Below are 18599 nucleotides of genomic sequence, written 5' to 3' on the forward strand. Positions count from 1 at the left end.
CCAGTGACCCATTTTTCCAGTCGCCCCACACCCCGGGTCCGCGATCACGCTCCCCCCACCCATAACCGAGCCTGACGCGGCGGTGGCTCATGCGCCTTTCCGTCCCAGCCTTTAGCCACGGACCACACGTCCCATCTCAGGCGCCCCGCCCCGCCCCCGCCCCCCGCCCCCGGCGCGCCTCCCCAGGCAGCCGGCTCGGGTGTCTGAGCGGCCGCGCCCGCGAGCCGTGAGCGGTGATTGGCTGCGACGCTGCGGCGGGCGGCCCGCGGGCGCACACACCCTCCCCGCGCAGCCAATGGGCGTGCGCACGTCACTGACCCGGAGGCCCGCGGGCCGGCAGCCCCTCAATAAGCCACATTGTTGCATGAAACTCCGGCGCAGGAGTCCCGGGCCGCCGCTGGCAACATCGTGTCACCCAGCTAAGAAAATCCGCGGGCCGGAGCCACGCGCCTGTGAACCAGAGAAGTCCCACTGCCGGAGTGGATCCGGGCTGCGATTCTTCTCAAGTTGAGCCTCAGTGATCCTGTGGCCGAAGTTAGCGCCTTGACGTGGGAAAACCGGACACGCCGCCAGGAGAGAACTGAGGAGCCTGCTAGCAGTTGTGACACCAAAATCCCATCTCTGGAGACCCGCGCCCTCCGCCAGCCGGGCGCACCCTAGCCGTTAGCCCTCTTTGTGCGTCGTTCGGACTCCCAGCTCCCGGCCCGGCAGCCGAGCCCCAGCACAAAGCAGTCGGACCGAGCCACTCGCCTCCCCGCTCGCGCCCCCGTTTCGGTTTCCCAACTCTGCGCCGTCGGGCCGCGGCAGGATGATTGCCTCGCATCTGCTCGCCTACTTCTTCACGGAGCTCAACCATGACCAAGTGCAGAAGGTAAGTCAGCGCGGGCGGGGCGGCAGGCTGGGCTCCGGCAAAGTGGCGTGGCCTCCAGGAGTCTTTTCCTCGACCCTGCGGGGACCTGCTCCCTCCCTACTCGGGGCCCGGGGCGCGGAAAAAGTTTGGGCAGCCGGGACACTCCTGGGCGCCAGGAGCCACGTCCGCTAGGCACGGCCGGCGAGTGCGCGCGGGCCGGGAGCCGGGGTCGCGCTCCGCCTGGCGCTCTCCCTCCCTGAGCTCCCGCACGCGCTCACGCTCTCTCCCCCAACCCCTTTTTCCCTGTTACTGGAGGGGCGGGTAACCCCGCGGGTACTCAGGGATTGCTGCGCGCATGTGGGAGGGAGCCCCCTTCTGCAGCGCGAGTTCCGGCGAGAGCACGTGGAGAGAATCGTGGCTGCTGGAGGCTGCTCCGCTGCCGCGTGGGGCCGCCGGTGGCAGTCTGCGCTCGCGGAGCGCCTGTAGGAGACCAGCGGTTCCCTTCTCCTTCCCTGCGGTCCTGCGGGGGTGGGCTTGGGGAGAAGCTGACCCGGGAAGGAGTAGGAAAGGGACAGAGGAACTCCGCCCGCCGCGCCCCCTCCCCGGAACTGTGGCGCCCGGAACTGAGGCTCGGCGAGGGGCGTCCCCCATCAACCCCCGCCCCCCCAAATCAACCTCGGGACCGCCCAGCCTCGTGTCCTCAGGGCCTGCCTCCGAGTCTCAGTGGAGGACTTTGGTTGTTACTTTCTGGTTTGCCCCAGAAGTTACTCGGAGAGGGCCAACTCTACGCGTTCCTGGATTACTTGAGATTCTTGAGATTTGTGCCTTCCGAAAATGAGCTTTTTTTTCCCTTAGGCCTCGACCTGTCTGTGCCCACCTCACTCTCCGCAGCTCCCTAAGGCTGAGCGCTCGCCCCGGCCGGTTCATTTACATAAGAAAGAGCCTCAGGCCAAGCCGAGAATCTCTCATTCCCCGCCTCAGGGTATGGGGGTGGGGATGGGGCCGGACAGGGCCAGGGGCGCCCTCAGAATTGAGTTTCTGAAATGCCTGGGATTAGGGGATTGGCTCCTGGCCCGGGCCTGGGCTACGATTTGAGGTAGGGGACAAGTTGGGAAGGGATTAGCGGGAGGGAGGTTGTTTTAGAGCTGTGAGGCAACTGTGCGTTGCTCAGTTACATACTTGAAATTTCAATGTCTGACGGGAACACATTTTTGGGAAAATGTCTTGCCTTTATCGTTCTGTGCGACAACCTGCTCATATTCCCATTCTGGCGGTCCCGAGGGCATAGGAGGCATATTAATGTAGCGATGGCGCGTGAACCTCCGAGAAAAGCAGGAGTTACCCAGCCTCAAGTCTGGAGGAGCGAGCAGAGGCGGTTGGTTTACTTGGGTTTTACTGTTTGTAAATGGCTGTTATTCTCTAATTCCTGGGATGTGGCTCTGCACCTTGATTCAGTTTACTTAAAAACGTGCCTTTGAGCTGGCAGGATCTTGGTAACTTCTCAACTTCCAAGAACTCCTGGGGAAGGCTATCATCTCTTGGCAAGTCCTAAAATACACAGTGAAGCTTCCTTAATCCCAGGGAGTTCTTCTCCTTTGGGGATTACCCCAGGACATTATGAATCCTTGCATAAATGTACTCTTCCTCAAACCAGAGGAGGGCACTAGGACTGGAACCCCGTTGGAGTTATACCACTCTCAATCTTGGAATGGGGTTCATCTCTCTGCTCCCAGAGTGGAACGGGAATTAGCGAGGGTATCTGGAAATGAGTTTTAATCCCTGTCTTGTGGTTTATTAACCATAGCACCCTGAGCCTCTTTGGACAGCCCTTTCGTTTCTTTTTGTAAAATGCAATAATAACAGTAGACTTGTCCACTTACGGAGTTGCGATGATTAAGCACTGCAGTGTGCAACTGTCATTCCTGTAGGCTTCTTTTCTCTACCCTTGCAGCCACCTGTCAGTTTCAGAAGTGTCCCTGAGGACCCTTGGGTGTATTTCCTCTAAACTACCAATGGGGGCAGAATTGAATCAGGCCTTTAACTCAGTAGGTGTCAGAACCTGGGATTTGACTCCCAGCTTAGTAGTGGCAGTTACATAGAAAGCAGAGAAAAACTCAGAGAGTATCTTGGAACCATCTTTCTGAGCTGCTGTTGGAAAGAAGAATTAAGAGGGAAGACTGAAAATTTAGTATAACTTTAGAGTCTTTTGAAAAGACCTTTTGATTTGAACCCTTCTGAAATCTCCTTCTGATAAGATATTCTGGGTTGTAGTGTGAGGACAAGAAAGGCTTGGGTTCACCTGCCCAATGAGGTCACTCGTCGTATCCTGATGGACATGCCCAGTGTTTTGGGGCATGAGAGATGAGAATAAGGGTTATTTGCTCACTTTTGCCAGTTGACACTTTGGAACTCAGGATTGACTGCAGAGCACCTACTATGTACCTGGCACTGTTCTAAGCTCTTTAGGTATGTCAGCTTGTTAACATTCAAATCAATCCCAATCCCATGAGGTAAAGACATTGTTATTAGCATCCCTGTTTTACTGAGGCCAAGGGGTAACTTGCCCAAGGTCACCAGCTTTTCTGTACGACCTGGGAATTGAAGCCATGCATTTGGCTTTAGAGCACCGTGCTCTTGAGCACGTAATCGCCTGTCTCTGGGGAACGTGAGCGGGCTCCTGGCATGGGCCTGTGCCCACGCCCACTCCTGGCTGCTGGTAGCACCCCCACCCATCATGACCACAGGTGGAACTAGCTCTTCTGTTGGTTTAATAAGTGGTACCAGTACCCTCTGGCAATTCCAGCTGAGAGTCCTGGATTCATTTTCATCAACTCTCTAACTTTGTTAACTGGTCTCTGGGTTACCTTGGAGGCCTCCTAAGGGTGTCCCTAAAACTCTGGAGCCAGACTGGATCATTTCAGGAGCCCTCTACAGCTCTTCATTGCCTCTCACTTCTACCCCCCAGCTCAGCCTCATCTTCCTCTCCATGCTTTCATTCCTCTGTCTTGCCTGTTCACACTGGGTCCTTTTGCCCTTGCCATTTTTGTGGCCCTGAACTCTGCTTGGCTTCTTTCCACTTAACCCCTTCCAGCTCAAATGCGGTTTCCTCTCTTAATTTTCTTTCTGCCTCCTTCTCCCGCTCCTGGGTGCCAACATTAGTGTGTTTGAACCTTGCATGACATTTGTTTCATTCCACCATCTGTTAGAGTTGGTGGTTTTCGGTTCGGGTTCCTTCTTCAGGGCAGGGAGAATCTCGGCTGTTAGGTTTGTTGCTGCCGTTCCTGGCCACTGGTGAAGTGCTTAGTGAGTACAAGAGTAAAGGAGGAGAACTTTCTGGAGAAAGAAGCTAAACCAGGGCTGCAGGAAGTGGAGGAGCTGGGCGCGGGCAGCTAGTCTTAGGCTAAAGGGATGGTATATGGGTGGACACTTAGAGGGGGGGACAGTTCTCAGCTATCTCTTCATCCAAAGCATGACCTGAGTCCAGTTCTGAGGAGGGAGACAGAAAGGGTGGAGAGTTTCCTGTCCTTCAGCAATCAAGACAGTGTGTCCTCCCTGTGGACAGATAGAGGATTCTTTCTATTAATTGAGATAAGTTAGTATACAAGATGCAGGATTTTGTCTCTTAAGAATGGAGAATCAGGGTTAACCATAGAGAAAAATTGAAGTATGTACTCCTTCCTCTAGCCATTGACCAAATTGTTTTAATACACATAGACTGGTGACATTTGCACTGGAATCCTGTATAGACATAGTTCATGTAGACTCCTTGTTGTATGAGCAAGGGGTGATCTTCAATGCTGGGCTTAAGGAATATCTTGGAAGCGAAAAGATTTAACAGAGACCCCAAGAATCAAGAAAGCCAAGAATTTTTTTTTTTTTTTTTTTTTTTTGAGGCTGAGTCTCGCTCTGTCACCCAGGCTGGAGTGCAGTGGCCAGATCTCAGCCCACTGCAAGCTCCGCCTCCCGGGTTCACGCCATTCTCCTGCCTCAGCCTCCGGAGTAGCTGGGACTACAGGCGCTGCCACCTCTCCTGGCTAGTTTTTTGTATTTTTTAGTGGAGACGGGGTTTCACCGTGTTAGCCAGGATGGTCTCGATCTCCTGACCTCGTGATCCGCCCGTCTCGGCCTCCCAAAGTGCTGGGATTACAGGCTTGAGCCACCACACCCGGTCCGAAAGTCAAGAATTTTAATGCTTTTTTAATGCTTGTACAGTGAGTGCAAGGCCCTCTGAGTGCGATGTGGGAGACAGAAACCCAGACACTTTCAGTTGTCTAGAGAGATAAAGCTCCAGGAAGAGATAATTTATGGCTGCTAAGTCAAAAGAATGAATTACCATGAGTGGGGTGGGAGTTAAGAGGCCTCAAGAAACCTTGGCACATTTTGGACACCTACTGTGTGCCATGAGTCCGCACGTATGGGATTATACTATCAAGAGTAAATTACTGATTAAAACCTTAATATTATTTTTGTCTACGTTAATTTTGATTGGGCAAACTGACATTGACAGGTACAATTCACTCTATTTGTTCCATTTGTAACATCTTGGTAACCTAACTCTGTCCCTATCTCTGCTCAGAAGACAACTGATGATAGTAGGAATACTTTGTAGCTTTCGTTAACCATCCATTTGTTTATATTGCCAAACTTCTATGTCTGAGAGAGCTAAGAAGCACTTTTTGTGTGTGTGTGTGTGAGACAGAGTTTCACTCTGCCACCAGACTGGAGTGCAGTGGTGCAATCTCAAATCACTGCGACCACCACCTCCTGGGTTCAAGTGATTCTCCTGCCTCAGTTTCCTGAGTAGCTGGGACTACAGGCACGCACCACCACACTCAGCTAATTTTTGTATTTTTAGTAGAGACGGGGTTTCACCATGTTGACCAGGATGGTCTCGATCTCTTGACCTCATGATCTGCCCACCTTGGCCTCCCAAAGTGCTGGGATTACTGGCGTGAGCCACCGCGCCTGGCATTTTTTTTTCTTTTTTTTGAGATGGAGTCTTGCTCTGTTGCCCAGGCTGGAGTGCAGTGACGTGATCTCAGTTCACTGCAACCTCCACCTCCCAGGTTCACACCATTCTCCTGCCTCAGCCTCCTGAGTAGCTGGCGCCCACCACCACGCCCGGTTAATTTTTTTATATTTTTAGCAGAGACGGGGTTTTTCACTGTGTTAGCCAGGATGGTCCCAATCTCCTGACCTCGTGATCCGCCCACCTCAGCCTCCCAAAGTGCTGGGATTACAGGCGTGAGCCACCGTGCCCAGGCTTTTTTTAAACATCACTTTTCAAAGATGAACTTTTCCAGTACCCAGGGGAGTTTGGGGGGCAATTGGAGGTCTTTTTCCAGGGGGAATCAGAGCAACACAAACCACAGTTGGCAGTGGGAGTAAGGAGATCTGACAATTGAAAGACCTTGGAGCCCCAGAAAACTGGCTTCCTTTGTTCAGATACTTCCGGTTTAAAAAACCAAATCTTGATAAGAGGTTCCTCATTATCTATCGCGGTTGAGCTTTGAAGTCAGCAGGTTTGGTTTGTTTTCCAACACTGTATGTTGACTGTCTTTGCCTTTTCAAAGCTGTGGGGGTTGGGGTGTGGCAAATTAAATCCCACAGCTCACTGGACACGTCTTCATATCACACTCTGTGGATCACACATCATTCTTCCTTGCGCTGGAGTGGCTCTTTCTGCTTATCTTTAAAACAGTTTTCTCAGCCTTGGTGCTATTGACATTTTGGGACAGATACTTTTTTTTGTGAGGGGCTATCCCAGCCTATCATAAAGAGCAAGAATGTCCGCCTTACTCAGATTTCCAGAGACAAAGCCTATCTTTTTAAAATTCTTCATTTAGAGCAGTAGTTTTCAACTAGGAGTGATTTTGCCCCCCAGTGGACTTTGGCAGTGTCTGGAGACTTTTTTGGTTGTCAAAACGGTTTGGGTGAGTGTGTGTTACATCTAGTAAGCAGAGGCAGGTTTGGATGAGTGTGTGTTACTGATATCTAGTAAGAGAGGCTAGGAATGTTGCTGAATATCCCACCATGCACAAGATAGCTCCCCACAACAAAAAATTACCTGGCCCAAAATGTCTACAGTGTCAAGTTTGAGAAACTGCTTTAGAAGAACATGGTCCATACCCCCCACCCCCTTCAGTTTTCAGGTGTATTGCTGATGGTCATACAGCAAGTCAGTAGCCCTAGTTGGGACCAGAGCCCTGAGTTCTCAACAGTGTGCCATGTCATGGGATGATCGTAGTGGGAAATGGGCTTCTACAAAAGATGAACTTAAGATGAGGTCTACAGTTCACAGCAGTCTGCAGATGTCCACAGTCCCTTGCTGGGGGGCAGGTTTTCAGGGGACAGGAGCTAGTTGCTGTTTCTGTATTCTCAACCAGAGAAATGTGGGTAATACAAGTGCTCCAGAAAGCCAGCAAAGCCAGCAAGAGAAGTCTGCTCAATTGTCCTTGGGAGATGCTTACCCTGGTGCTGCTGGAGTTTCCATGGAGGCTGGGCATGAGCCAGGCTTCCCAACAAGGCAGACATGTGAGCTGGTAGTGGGAGCTCAGAAGGCACTTGAGCCAGGGAGCAGAGGAGAGACGTCAGTGACATCCACTGAGGGACAGCCTGACAGTTACTGGGAGAGGCTGTTTGATGAGCTGGAGTCAGGCTCCCTGGGGTTGAACTCTAGCTGTCTGCATAACATTCAGTGTGAGCTTGGGTCAGTTATTCAACCTCTCTAGGCCTCAGTTTCTTTTCCTGATAAAATGTAAAGATTGTTTGGATAACACTTTAATATAGTATTTGTAAGAATGAAAGAGAAAGAGGGTTAAAAAGTGTGAAGCTCTGAGAACTGTGCCTGACATATAGTCAATGCTTTGTGTATTAAGTATTGGTACTTTAACAGTGGTTCAACTTAATGATTTTTTTTTGACTTTACAGTAGTGCAAAAGTGATACGCATTCAGTAGAACTTGTACTTTCGTGTTCATATAACCATTGTTTTGCACTTTCAGTACAGTATTCAATAAATTACATGAGATACTCAGCACTTTATTGTAAAATAAGTTTTGTGTTTGATGGTAGGTTAGGTGTATGAAATGCATTTTTGACTTACTAATCGGGACATAACCTCATTGTAAGTCGGAGCGTCTGTACATAATGAGAGACACAGTCTTAGATGTCCCACTGCACTGTCCGCCTGGACAGGAGCAAAAAGAGGCCCTGCTTTACCCTGGATAATTCCCAATAGCTTCTTTTAGAGTAAGTGGTTTCAGGTCCATTTGAGTCTCTGTCTGACATTGGATTCAATCAGAGGACAGAGAAGTCAGAAGGATGGAAAGTTCCTGAAGCCAGGGAAGAAGGATGCGCCCACCCTGCTTCTTTGTAGAGGTTTCTAAAACCTTCTTTTTCCTGGGCTTAGGAGATCCATCCTTAAGCTCTTTCTCTAAATTGCTTTTCTTCTGGTCTTCTACGGAGGTGGCACCCCCATTCGAGGTCTCTGGGATGCCTGGGACATTGCGCCTCAGGTTGAAGCATCCTTGCGGCGATGCCGCAGGAGACACAGCTGTGCTGAATGATCAGTGTTAGTTCCAGCTCCTTTTCACTGGAGAAGCCTAACCTCTCTCTCCCCAGTAACTAACCCAGAGAAGAGCAGAGGCTTCAGAGGGCAGTTGTGGAGGCTGCTTACTTGGGATTTCGTATTCTTGTGCTGTGGAGTTTGTCATTAAGTACTTGTTCACTCATCCTCACATCTCTCCCAGACCCCAGCTTTTCACAGGGGAAATCATTTGCAGTGCCCTGTGCTGAAGAGTCACAGGACCCGCCATGATAGGTTTGGCCCCACCGACCCCTGGAATTTCACAGAAGGGAATGGCCATTCTCACATTCTTTCAACAGATTGGGTGAGGTTCCCTGGGCATCCTGGGCTTTGGCAGACAGCTCTTTGCCTCTCATACAGCTGTTGAGCTGAGCCCAGGGTGCCCTGGGTTCTTGATGAAGCCCAGGGGGATTCTGCATGTGGAACCCATGCCCTCCATCCCACCTCTTGAACAGCCGTTGCCTTATCCACTTCAGGAGTCAGGAGTCTTGAACAGAGAATCTCATTTCCCCTAAAATGCTGCCCTCTTTTAGGGGTGGTCACTCATTTTGTTTGCAGATGGATCTCTAAGCATTTCCCGGACATTCTTTCCCGCCTTGGTTAAACCTTATCTCAGCATTAACCAGGAGAGTGAGTCAGGCTCTCAGAACCTGGCTCTGGAAGCCCTTGGGGCCCGCCCACCTCCCACCCACCCAGCCTTCCTGCCTTTCCACCATTTCTGCCCTGGATGCTTGGAGGTGGTCCATGTTCTTAAAAGGCCTTTTCCCAATCCCTTCCTTCTGGCATCTCCATATTGTCTGAAGGAATAAAGCCAGATGAACCATCTGACAGCTTTAATTAGGGTTAAATGAGGGCATTCGAAGCTGCCACTTTTCCTTCTTTCCCATTTGAGGGACTTCCTCTTCCTGCTTCCTGTTTCCTCCCAAATTTTTCTGTCTCAGTCCCCTCCACGAAGTCCTGTAGCCTCTTCCCATCAGCTCTATGTATAGTAACACAGGCCACCCTCAAGCTGCCCTCCAGGTAGGTCCTGTTATTATCTATTATTCAGATGAGGAGACCAGGCACAGAATAGGATAGTACCTTGCCCCACGGCAAGTCAGAATCCAGACCCACACAGTCTGACTCCAGAGCCAGTGCCCTTAACCCCCAGCACAAAGCTGCAGGGACAACTAGAGACAGTCATTTATGTTTCCGTTTCATGGGATATGAGTCAGGTATCAGCTGGGAAGGGACCTTTGAGACCACATAGTCTAAACAAACCCTTCATTTTACAGTTAAGGAAACCAGATATTGTGTACTAAGGGACCAGCCCAAGCTCACATACGATAAGCCCCAGATCTGGAACCCAGTTTCTTGATCCCCATCATGTTTTTTTAAAAACACCATTTGTGCAGCATGAACGCTTATCATTTTAGGTGTCAGTTTCCCAAGTTCAAAGGCAGGATTTACTTAGCTGTATCTAGGGGGCTGCCCTAATTAATTGTCCAAACTGAGCCGCTTTTGAGAATGGAAGAAAGCACTGTCAGTAGTAGTTATGCCATGAGCACAGGTGTAAACTGAGATTGTCCTGGGTAAACAGGGAAGTGTGGGTACCTTGCCTGTGGTGGGTGCGATCTTGGGGTGGATGGGGCAGACTGGGACAGACCCAGAGGCATTTGGTCCAGCAAGTGGACCGCTGGCAGCAGACAGGAATGGGGAGTTCACATGCCACTGTGGGACAAGAGGCTCAGAGGCAGATTCTCGTCCCTGGCCTGGGGCTGTCGAGGGGTAGGCGGAGTCTGACTTCTAGGGGACCTAGCATCCTAGGCAGGGCAGACAGGTAGACTGGGAAGAAACCATGCTGCTGTGGGGATCCCATGCAGTGTGGCGCAGGCCTGAAGAGCAAGGTCCGACAGAGCACCTGGTCAGTCAGGAGCAGCCAGCTCTTCCCCTTCACCAAGTTACTTTTCCAACTTTTCTCTTTGGTGTTCCTATAGCCCCTTGTGTATAACTATAACAAAGGTTTCTTGAGCACCTATTATATCTCTAGTATTGAGATAGCTGCTGCTATGACTGGAGAGAGGCCATTTGTGCTGGGCTATGGAGGGTAAGTGGGAGTTTGTTGGACAAGGGGAGGGGACATTCTGGGCAGTGAGGCCAACACACACACATTTCTAACCAAGACAAACACTCCTCAGATTCACATTGATGTATGTGATTTAAGTGATTGTAAATCCATGTTTTATTACTGTAAAAGAAGCTGCCCATTGCTCTGCCCTTCCCGTCAGTTTGTAATTACTTAGTGATGTATCTGTCTCCTGCCAATAGACTGAGCCCCTTGCTGGCAGAGGCCGGTGTCTCCTTTATACCAGTATCCTCAGTGCCCAGCCCTGGCACACTCAACTTGGTGCTCAGTCAATATCTGTTGGCAGGTGAACTGTGCCAGGGTCACGTGCATCTGGGACATAAGCCCCCTGCTGCCCCGCAGTTGGAGCAGAATGTCTGAGGACAGGAGGACCCTGGGCTGGGTGTCCCAAATGTCCATCTCCTAGACCCTGGACAGGTGCTGCTGCTTAAGATCTGTCTGGCTGTAACTTGATGCAGCTGAGAGTGAGTGAGAACTGGAAGAACAGGAAGTCCTGTGACTCACAACACTGCAACAGGATCCTGGAGGAGTGGCCCGTATGCCTCCCTGGTCAGTTCTGCGCTTACCCGCCGCCCCGGGCTTGTGAGTCTGCAGTGTGTCAGAGCTGGCATTGGCCTGAGGTGGCATGGCTGCCCTGGCGAGGATAAGTTCCTTGTCCCATCTGAAGAAGTGGCATAGCAGATCTGTCAGTTTCGGTCAGTGGGCTTTCAGAGACTTACAGAATCCATGTTCTGCCGTGTGTCTTCCCCTGGCTCATCTTTTTTTTTCTTTTTATCAGAAACATCTTGCCCTGCTCTGGCAACTTTGTAGAATAAACTTGCTGCTCTTTGTACAGCCTCAGCCTTTCCAGGAGGAGTCTGTGAGGGCATTATTATTAATGAGGTCACTGACAGCAGTTGCCTGGCTTTCCCAGGATGGGCGCACCTGTGCCCTAGGTTAGGGCACTCAGCTGGTCACTGGATGCTATGGGCCTTACAGGGACTAGGCCTGTGATTTGGGGACGCTTCTCCAAGCCTTGGTTTCCTTGTCAGAGATTTGTGGTAAAACACTGGCAAAGGAATAATGCAAAAATATGAAATTCTTTTGAAATTAAGTTGCAAGCATGTGTCAGCACGGGGTCACTGGAAGTGTTTGCGTGGCCAGATTTAAATGATGGGTCTCTCTTTGTTTGGCCTCTTTTGACCTCTTTAATCTTCTTTGGCTCGTTGACCGTGTATAGTGGGTAAACTAGGGCCAAGTCAGTGCCACCTGTCTTTTTTTCTTCCAGCGTCTTTTGAATTGAAGTATAATGTACATGGGAAACTGAACGTAGCGGGTAACCACATCCAGATCCAGTAACAGATCATTACCTGAAGCAGCCCCACATTGTCCTACCCACCACCACCAAGTGTAATCACCATTCTGACTAACAGCATAGGTCTGTTTTTGTACTTAATATAAATAGACTCATGCAGGATATAAAAGATGCCTTTTGTGTCTGGCATTTTTCACCCAGCATTTTACTGTATTTTGAGGTTCACCTATGTGGTTGCATATGGTGGTAGGTGGTGCATTCTTGTTGCTGTATGCTATCTCTTGTACCACTCTGGCTTGTTTATTTGTTTTTAAGAGACAGGGTCTTGCACTGTTGCCCAGGCTGGAGTGCAGTGGTGTGATCATGACTCACTACAGCTTTGGCCTCCTGGCTTCAAATGATCCTCCCGCCTCAGCCTCCCAAAGTGTTAGGATTACTGGTGTGAGCCACTGTGCCCATCCCACCACCCTGTTTCAACTGTGGTTGGTTTAAAGCAGATGAAAGTAGTCATAATAAGGCCCCTGACTTCCAGACGGTATGGTCCTTTCTAAGTTTCTGTCAAAGGGGCCAAATAGGAGTGTTGACCTAATATATAGATGACCTGATTGTATCTTCAGGACAAGAACATGCATGTTAAGAAAGGTGAAGTTCAATCAATTGGTCTTCTAGGGTCTGGAAGCTAAAAGGTAGGATTTTTAGCTGTGGTCATCTAGGGCTGCCTGGAGAGAGGGTTCTAGATAATCAATTAGAAATATCCCAAGACCGAAGAGTTGAAGTTCAGCTGTGCCACAGGCATCCTGCATCCTTTGCTTTGATGCTTCTATGCTTGCGGAGTAACTTCCTTATCCTATTTGATCACTTGAATTCAGCCCTCTACCTGGAGGGTGTGCCCTGTAGACACAAGTGATGAACATTTGCTTATTCATGTATTATGTATTTTCTGCTTGCTTACTAAAAGGATTTGGTGATTTGGTTCAGCTTTCAGTAAAAAGATTTCTAGAACAAGAGTCATCAAACTGGCAGAGATGATTACTGAAAAACTTGACAGGCCTGGTGTGGTGGCTCATGCTTGTAATCCCAGCACTTTGGGAGGCCAAGGTGGAAAGATTGTTTAAGGCCAGGAGTTTGAGACCTGTCTGGACAACACAGTGAGACTCTGTCTCTACAGAAAAAATAAAATTAAAAAATCAGCTGGGTACGAGGGTGCATACCTACAGTCTTAGCTACTTGGGAAGCTGCAGTGGAAGGATCACGAGCCCAGGAGTTTGAGGCTGCAGCCTAGGAGTTTGAGGCTGCAGTGAACCATGATTGCATCACTGCACTCCAGCCTGGGCAACAGAGCAAGACTCTGTCTCTAAAGTTAAACAAACTTGACGGATCTCCAGGCTTCCTGACGGTCAAGGCAAAAAGGATAGCTCTCTTTGAGTCAGTCATTTTCATCCCATCGGCCTATAACAGGAAGCGCAGTGTGTCTGGGCAGCCAGACTTTTCTCCTGACACTAAACCCTACTGGGGACTGAATGGCTAGGGAAGCGTTAGTAAAAGACACAGCAGCTTTACACGGTGCAGTGGCCTGTATAGTCTTTCCTGTGAGCCCTTGATTAAAAGTGATAGAATTAAACCTGTGAAGCATTTCCTGGGGAGCTAATATAAGGTTGTAAAGTGAGGAGCTTTCTGTTCTTGGAATTGGTAATTTCCCAGGGTCTTGGGGGCTTGTCCATGCCTCCTGAGCCTTTTCACACTGCTGTCTCTAAGTCAGCATTTATCTGCTGAGATGGCTGAGCTCCAAAACTACCCGCTTTGATTGCCCATCTCTCAGGCCACTTCAATCTGTGACCCTTCCCATGGGCTGCCTTGTATTGTGCCTGACATTCTTATCTGACAAGATTTATCTCTCCACGCATTCTAGAGACACTCATTGGTCTATAATATGAGCCAACTTCTTTGGTATAAAGTCCTAGAGAGCAGGGCTATTGATTTCTTTAAATTTTTAAAAATTATAAAAAAAATTAATCACAAAATTTACCATTTTAACCATTTTAAGTGTACAATTTAGTGGCATTAAGTGTATCATTCACATTGCTGTGCAACTACCACCACTATTCATTTCCAGAATTAATTTCTTGTAAAATTATGTGTCTGTACACTGTAGTGCTTTGTATATAATAGCTGTTCCATAAATGCCATAACATGGAAGATGTTAGGTTTTCAACAGTAGTCAGATTCAGGGATTGAATGATATGGATCTTACAGACTCAGACATTGAAATTTAAGGTTTCGTTTCTTCTACACTTCCCTTTTAAACCCCTTAAGGCACTCAAGGTAGGATCTGTAGTACTTTATATGAAAACTGTCAAAATTGGAATATTGATGTCTTCTGGATGTAAATAATATGATCAAGGCCAGGTTTCCACAGGGACCAGATGGGGTGGGCTCAGGATCCAGGCAATGGCACCAATTTTTTGTTGCATTGGGCCTGCAGAATGAGATGGGTGCTTCTGGACCAGAAGGGTTGACATTCATCCGGGTGATCCATATTCTAGTTTCAACTGTGTGACCTGGGTTGAGGCTGCTCCCCGATGGGCCTTGGTTTCTCTGAGATCCCTTTCTTGCACTCACCTCCAGGCCATTCCTGAGCTCCTCCATACCTGGCCAGGACTGTTGTCTGGCCCACCCTGCCCACTGCATACTTCGAAGTGGAGCCTCCATGAGTGTCCTCTTTTGTTCTCTCCATTCCTTGCTTTCTGACAGTGACACAATTTCCTCTCCTTTTTTAAGTGCTGGTCTGGAAGAAAATGTAGGTACTTAAGGGGATGGTTGTTAATGGCTTCCCATTTTGGATATTATCTTAATTCCTAGAGAGTATGGGGTTAATTTCTCTTTAGGGCTTACCCTGACACCATCCCCAATTCTGTAGAGGAAGCGGGCATGTCAGACTGGTATGTTATGGGAAAAACTGAAACTGACCAAAATTACCCAATGAGGAAGCTCTAATCTAACCCTTGCTGAAGAGATATCAACTAACAGTGCTATCTCTTTCTGTCTAACACACGCCCTTTCTTCCTGGGCTGGCAGGTTGGCAGACGGGAAGGTAACCCGTTCCTCAGCCAGGCTTTGCTCTGGCCTGCCTCTGATTCCCCAGCCTGGAATGCCCCCTCCCCCTTTCCTCCTCTCTCCCAGATAGAGATTTAAAGAGAAACAGCCTTGTCCACACCTATCACAGAAAGAGAAGGAATAGTTTGGGGAAACAGCCTCTGCTTTGTGACTAAGGAGGGTTGAGAAATGTCTGATTGCCTGAAGGTGCCCCTGGGTGGAGAGAAGCCTTAGAAGAAAGAAGGGGTGGAAGGAAAGGGGAGGGTGATAGAGAACTCATTTGTCCCCACAGTTATGCTTATGACTATCGTGTGGGGCTTTGTGGAGAGGAAACTGAGGTTCAGATTAAGAGTGAGTCCTCTAATGTCGCACAACCTCTAATGAACGCCACCACTAGGATTTGCATACTGGTGTTTCTGATGCCAGAGCACTCCCATCACCACCACAAGCTACAAATCGAGGGTTGACCTGAATGAGTCTGCTTTGATAGTTTCCAGAAACTTACATCTCTTAACAACAAATGTAGGGTTTGTCTTCCCAACTCCCAGCAGTCTGGATCAACACAGGATTACTTCACAGGGACACAGCTGGCCTAATATCTTAACCACTGATTCTCAAAGATCCCAGGTAGAAAAGTGGTATGCAGAGTTGATCAGAATAGGGCCAACCACGAGCACATTATTGGCATATTGGAAACCCGCCAGAAGAGAGGGGAAAGTGTTTGAGCCCCAGCCCTAGAGGTGTCATTTGGTTAGTCTGGAATGGATCCTTGGAATTCTTACTGTTTTTTTTGGAAGCTCCTCATGTGATTCTGATGTGCAGCAAGTTTGGAAACTCTTATCACAAGTGACAGGATGGAGATTAGGCAGAAGTATCAGAAAGCAGATTTATCTTTGATTGAGGAAACTTTGAAACAAGTAGAGCTGTTCAATAATGGAATTTAGAGAACTAGTGTGCCTCTCAGGATTGGAAGTATTCAAACCCCGGCTGGATGACTAGGTGGAGAGAGACGAACTAGATAAACTCGAATACTATGTTTAGTGGGATTTTTGAACTAGTTACCCTAAGGGCCTTTCCTTTCTAAGGGTGAATACTTTTAAGCTGCATTCCCACTGCTGTGTGTACATCTGCTATCACCTGCTTGGCTTTCTCCCTTGACATTGGGCCTGGTGCTCCCTCCAATGATGGCACTGTGGGTGAAAGTTGGCAAGATTCTGAAAATTGCATTCATCTCCTTCCCAATCCAGGAAAATCATCTTTGTATGGTGGCTGCTTCTTGTTTCTGACTTCCGCTTCCCTTGGCTACCAACACAGCAGTGCCCACCAACACAGCAATGCCTACCAGGGCTGGGTGGGCTCCACTGGTGTGTTTAGGAAGCTGTGACATTAAGTGATTAATTATTAATTATCCCTTCCTGAGTGGCCCCAATAAGCTGAGTGAACACATCATCATGCCCTGGTGCCATCTATTCTCAAGTTTTGATAGTTAAAAGAGCTCCGATGTGAAAGAGGGAAAGTTTGAGCCAAGCTACTGGCCTGGACATTTTTCACTGTTTCGTATCCTCTCTCTTAGTCTCCTCATGCGATGGAGAGGAAACTAAGGTCCCAGGGTCATCCAAGAAACCACAGGGCAGGCAGGGAGTGCCCATCCACACTAAGGGGGCCCACAGGACAGGCGAGGGTGGCTGTCCTGAGGGCCTGGCATTGGGGCCAGAGAGACCTCTGTGAAATCCCAGTTCTGCCCCTCATCACCCAAGTGATCTATAAAATGGGGGTACAGAAGTTTTACAAAGATAATGGAGAACAGGTCAGTAAAGCCGGAGGATGGTGCCTGACAGGTGAGAAATACTTGAGGAATGTTTAGCCGCTGTAAGTATCACCACTACTGTTTTCATCTGTCATTGAACACGTGGAAGATGGTTATCTATGGGACAAAAGGCAAGGTGGATAAAGGGTGACCATTTAATTTGATTCTTCGAGGGTTAAGGATGAGAAGTGTCTGACTGGATTTCCAACAAGTCTGGAAGCAGTTTAAACATCGAAGATAAACTAAGATTGGCTGCTATAGAATTAATTCTTTTGTGTGCACAACCTCATGCTTCTGGACATGATGATGGGACCTTTTAATGAGGTGGTACAGGCTGAGCTTCTCAGTGCAGGAACTCCTGCGCCCTTTGCAAACATCTGAAGCCTTCTATAGAGGGTGGAGTTGGCGGGGAGGTGAGGAGCATCAGTGAGGCTTCTGGGCCTTTCTTCTCTTTGGGAAAGTAGTGAGGTGGGAGTGTCTTTGTCAGGTGTCTCCCTCATGACAATGTTCAGAGACATGTCTGCTGCCCTCAACCTGCTCGGTCACCCCTGTGGGCCTCACTCTCCACTGTCTGCCGTTCAGGCCTGCATTGGGAGATGACTGGAATAGAAGATGGCCTTTTAATGGATATGGCCAGCCTGTATTCACTGCAATGCTGTTTGACCTGCATAGACCCTGCTGTATCCAGGCAGGTAGGTGGCAGTCATCTAGCAGAGTGGACAAGAGCACAGGCCAGCCAGACTGCTCTATCAAGCCAAGCATGGCCCCTCGTGTCTGTGTGACTTCCCCTTTCTGTAGAATAGAGGTGCTGACACTTCCTACCTCAGAGGGCTGTTCTAAGGATGAAATGAATAATGGGAGCAAACGTGGAGAATAGGATCTGGCGCAAAGCAGGAGCCACATGAGGGCTTGCCATTATTACAGTTGCCCATGAGTGCATCTCAGGCTTTTCCTAGATGTGGCCTCCCACTGGCCTCTGGTCTGGGTAGCCCCAGACTTTGTACATTAGCCCTGAGATGTGAAAGTTGTGAAGTAGCATTCCTGGGCCAGTCAATGTGTCACTGGATCTGGAGTGGGAGGACTCTGGGGTGGTCAGAGTTGCCCTTACACTAGGGTCACTGGAGATGGCTAGAGACTTGTCTGACACTTCACCAAAAAGAAGGGGGCTTGTCTAGTGTCAGGCTGAAGCTGCACCCTTTATCTTCCTGGGGAGCCTCAAATGTCCTTGTGGGGGAGGTCCAGGCCTCCTCAGGAGCACCTTGGCTCCCAGATATTGTAGGAACTAGAGGTCAGGGACCCAGCTTGTGGGATGGAGGGTGGGGGGCTAGTGGCCCACAGCCCTGGAGGCTGAGGTAGATTCCAGGAGTTGGAAACAAGCTGGGCAATATAGCAAGACCCTGTCTCAATATAGCAAGACCCTGCCTCAATAAGAAATTAATAAATAAAAGATTAAACAAAACAAACAAACAAGTGAGAGTTATCTGATGCTTCTCATTCTCCTGGTTTAAATCTGGGAAAAGTTCATGGGAATTTATGTGGGAAACAGATTCAGTGAAAGAACTAGGGGGAGTTGCCTCCACCTGAGCACAGAGGCTGCATTCTCATTTACATAGAGCCTCTCCATTGTGCCAGGTACCGTGCCAGCCTCCAGGTATGCAAAGGTGAACAAGTAGACATTGTTCTTCTAGCCTTTGGTGCTTATGATTTGGACCCTAATAAATATTTAGTTCCAAATTGTGGATAGTCTTGTGAAGGGAAAAGCTCAAGTTCTTAGAATAACAGGGAGCCTGACTGTTGTGATCTGGAGGATGAGAAGAAGCCTCTATGGAGAGAGGCCTGAAGG

At 49.1% G+C, this 18599-nt stretch overlaps 1 protein-coding gene across 1 annotated transcript in view; it reads left to right on the forward strand.

The window, feature by feature from the left end:
- Positions 1 to 330: 330 nt before the first annotated feature.
- The window catches only part of HK2 (hexokinase 2), a 57425-nt gene continuing 39156 nt past the window's right edge, over positions 331 to 18599 (forward strand). Inside the window, exon 1 of the mRNA XM_007970099.3 lies at positions 331 to 871. Within this exon, the coding sequence (XP_007968290.1) occupies positions 809 to 871 (63 nt within the window). The 5' untranslated portion in view covers positions 331 to 808. The remainder of the gene's footprint in view (positions 872 to 18599) is intronic.

The sequence above is a fragment of the Chlorocebus sabaeus genome, chromosome 14 (assembly GCF_047675955.1).
Source record: "Chlorocebus sabaeus isolate Y175 chromosome 14, mChlSab1.0.hap1, whole genome shotgun sequence".
Taxonomy (NCBI): Eukaryota; Metazoa; Chordata; class Mammalia; order Primates; family Cercopithecidae; genus Chlorocebus; species Chlorocebus sabaeus.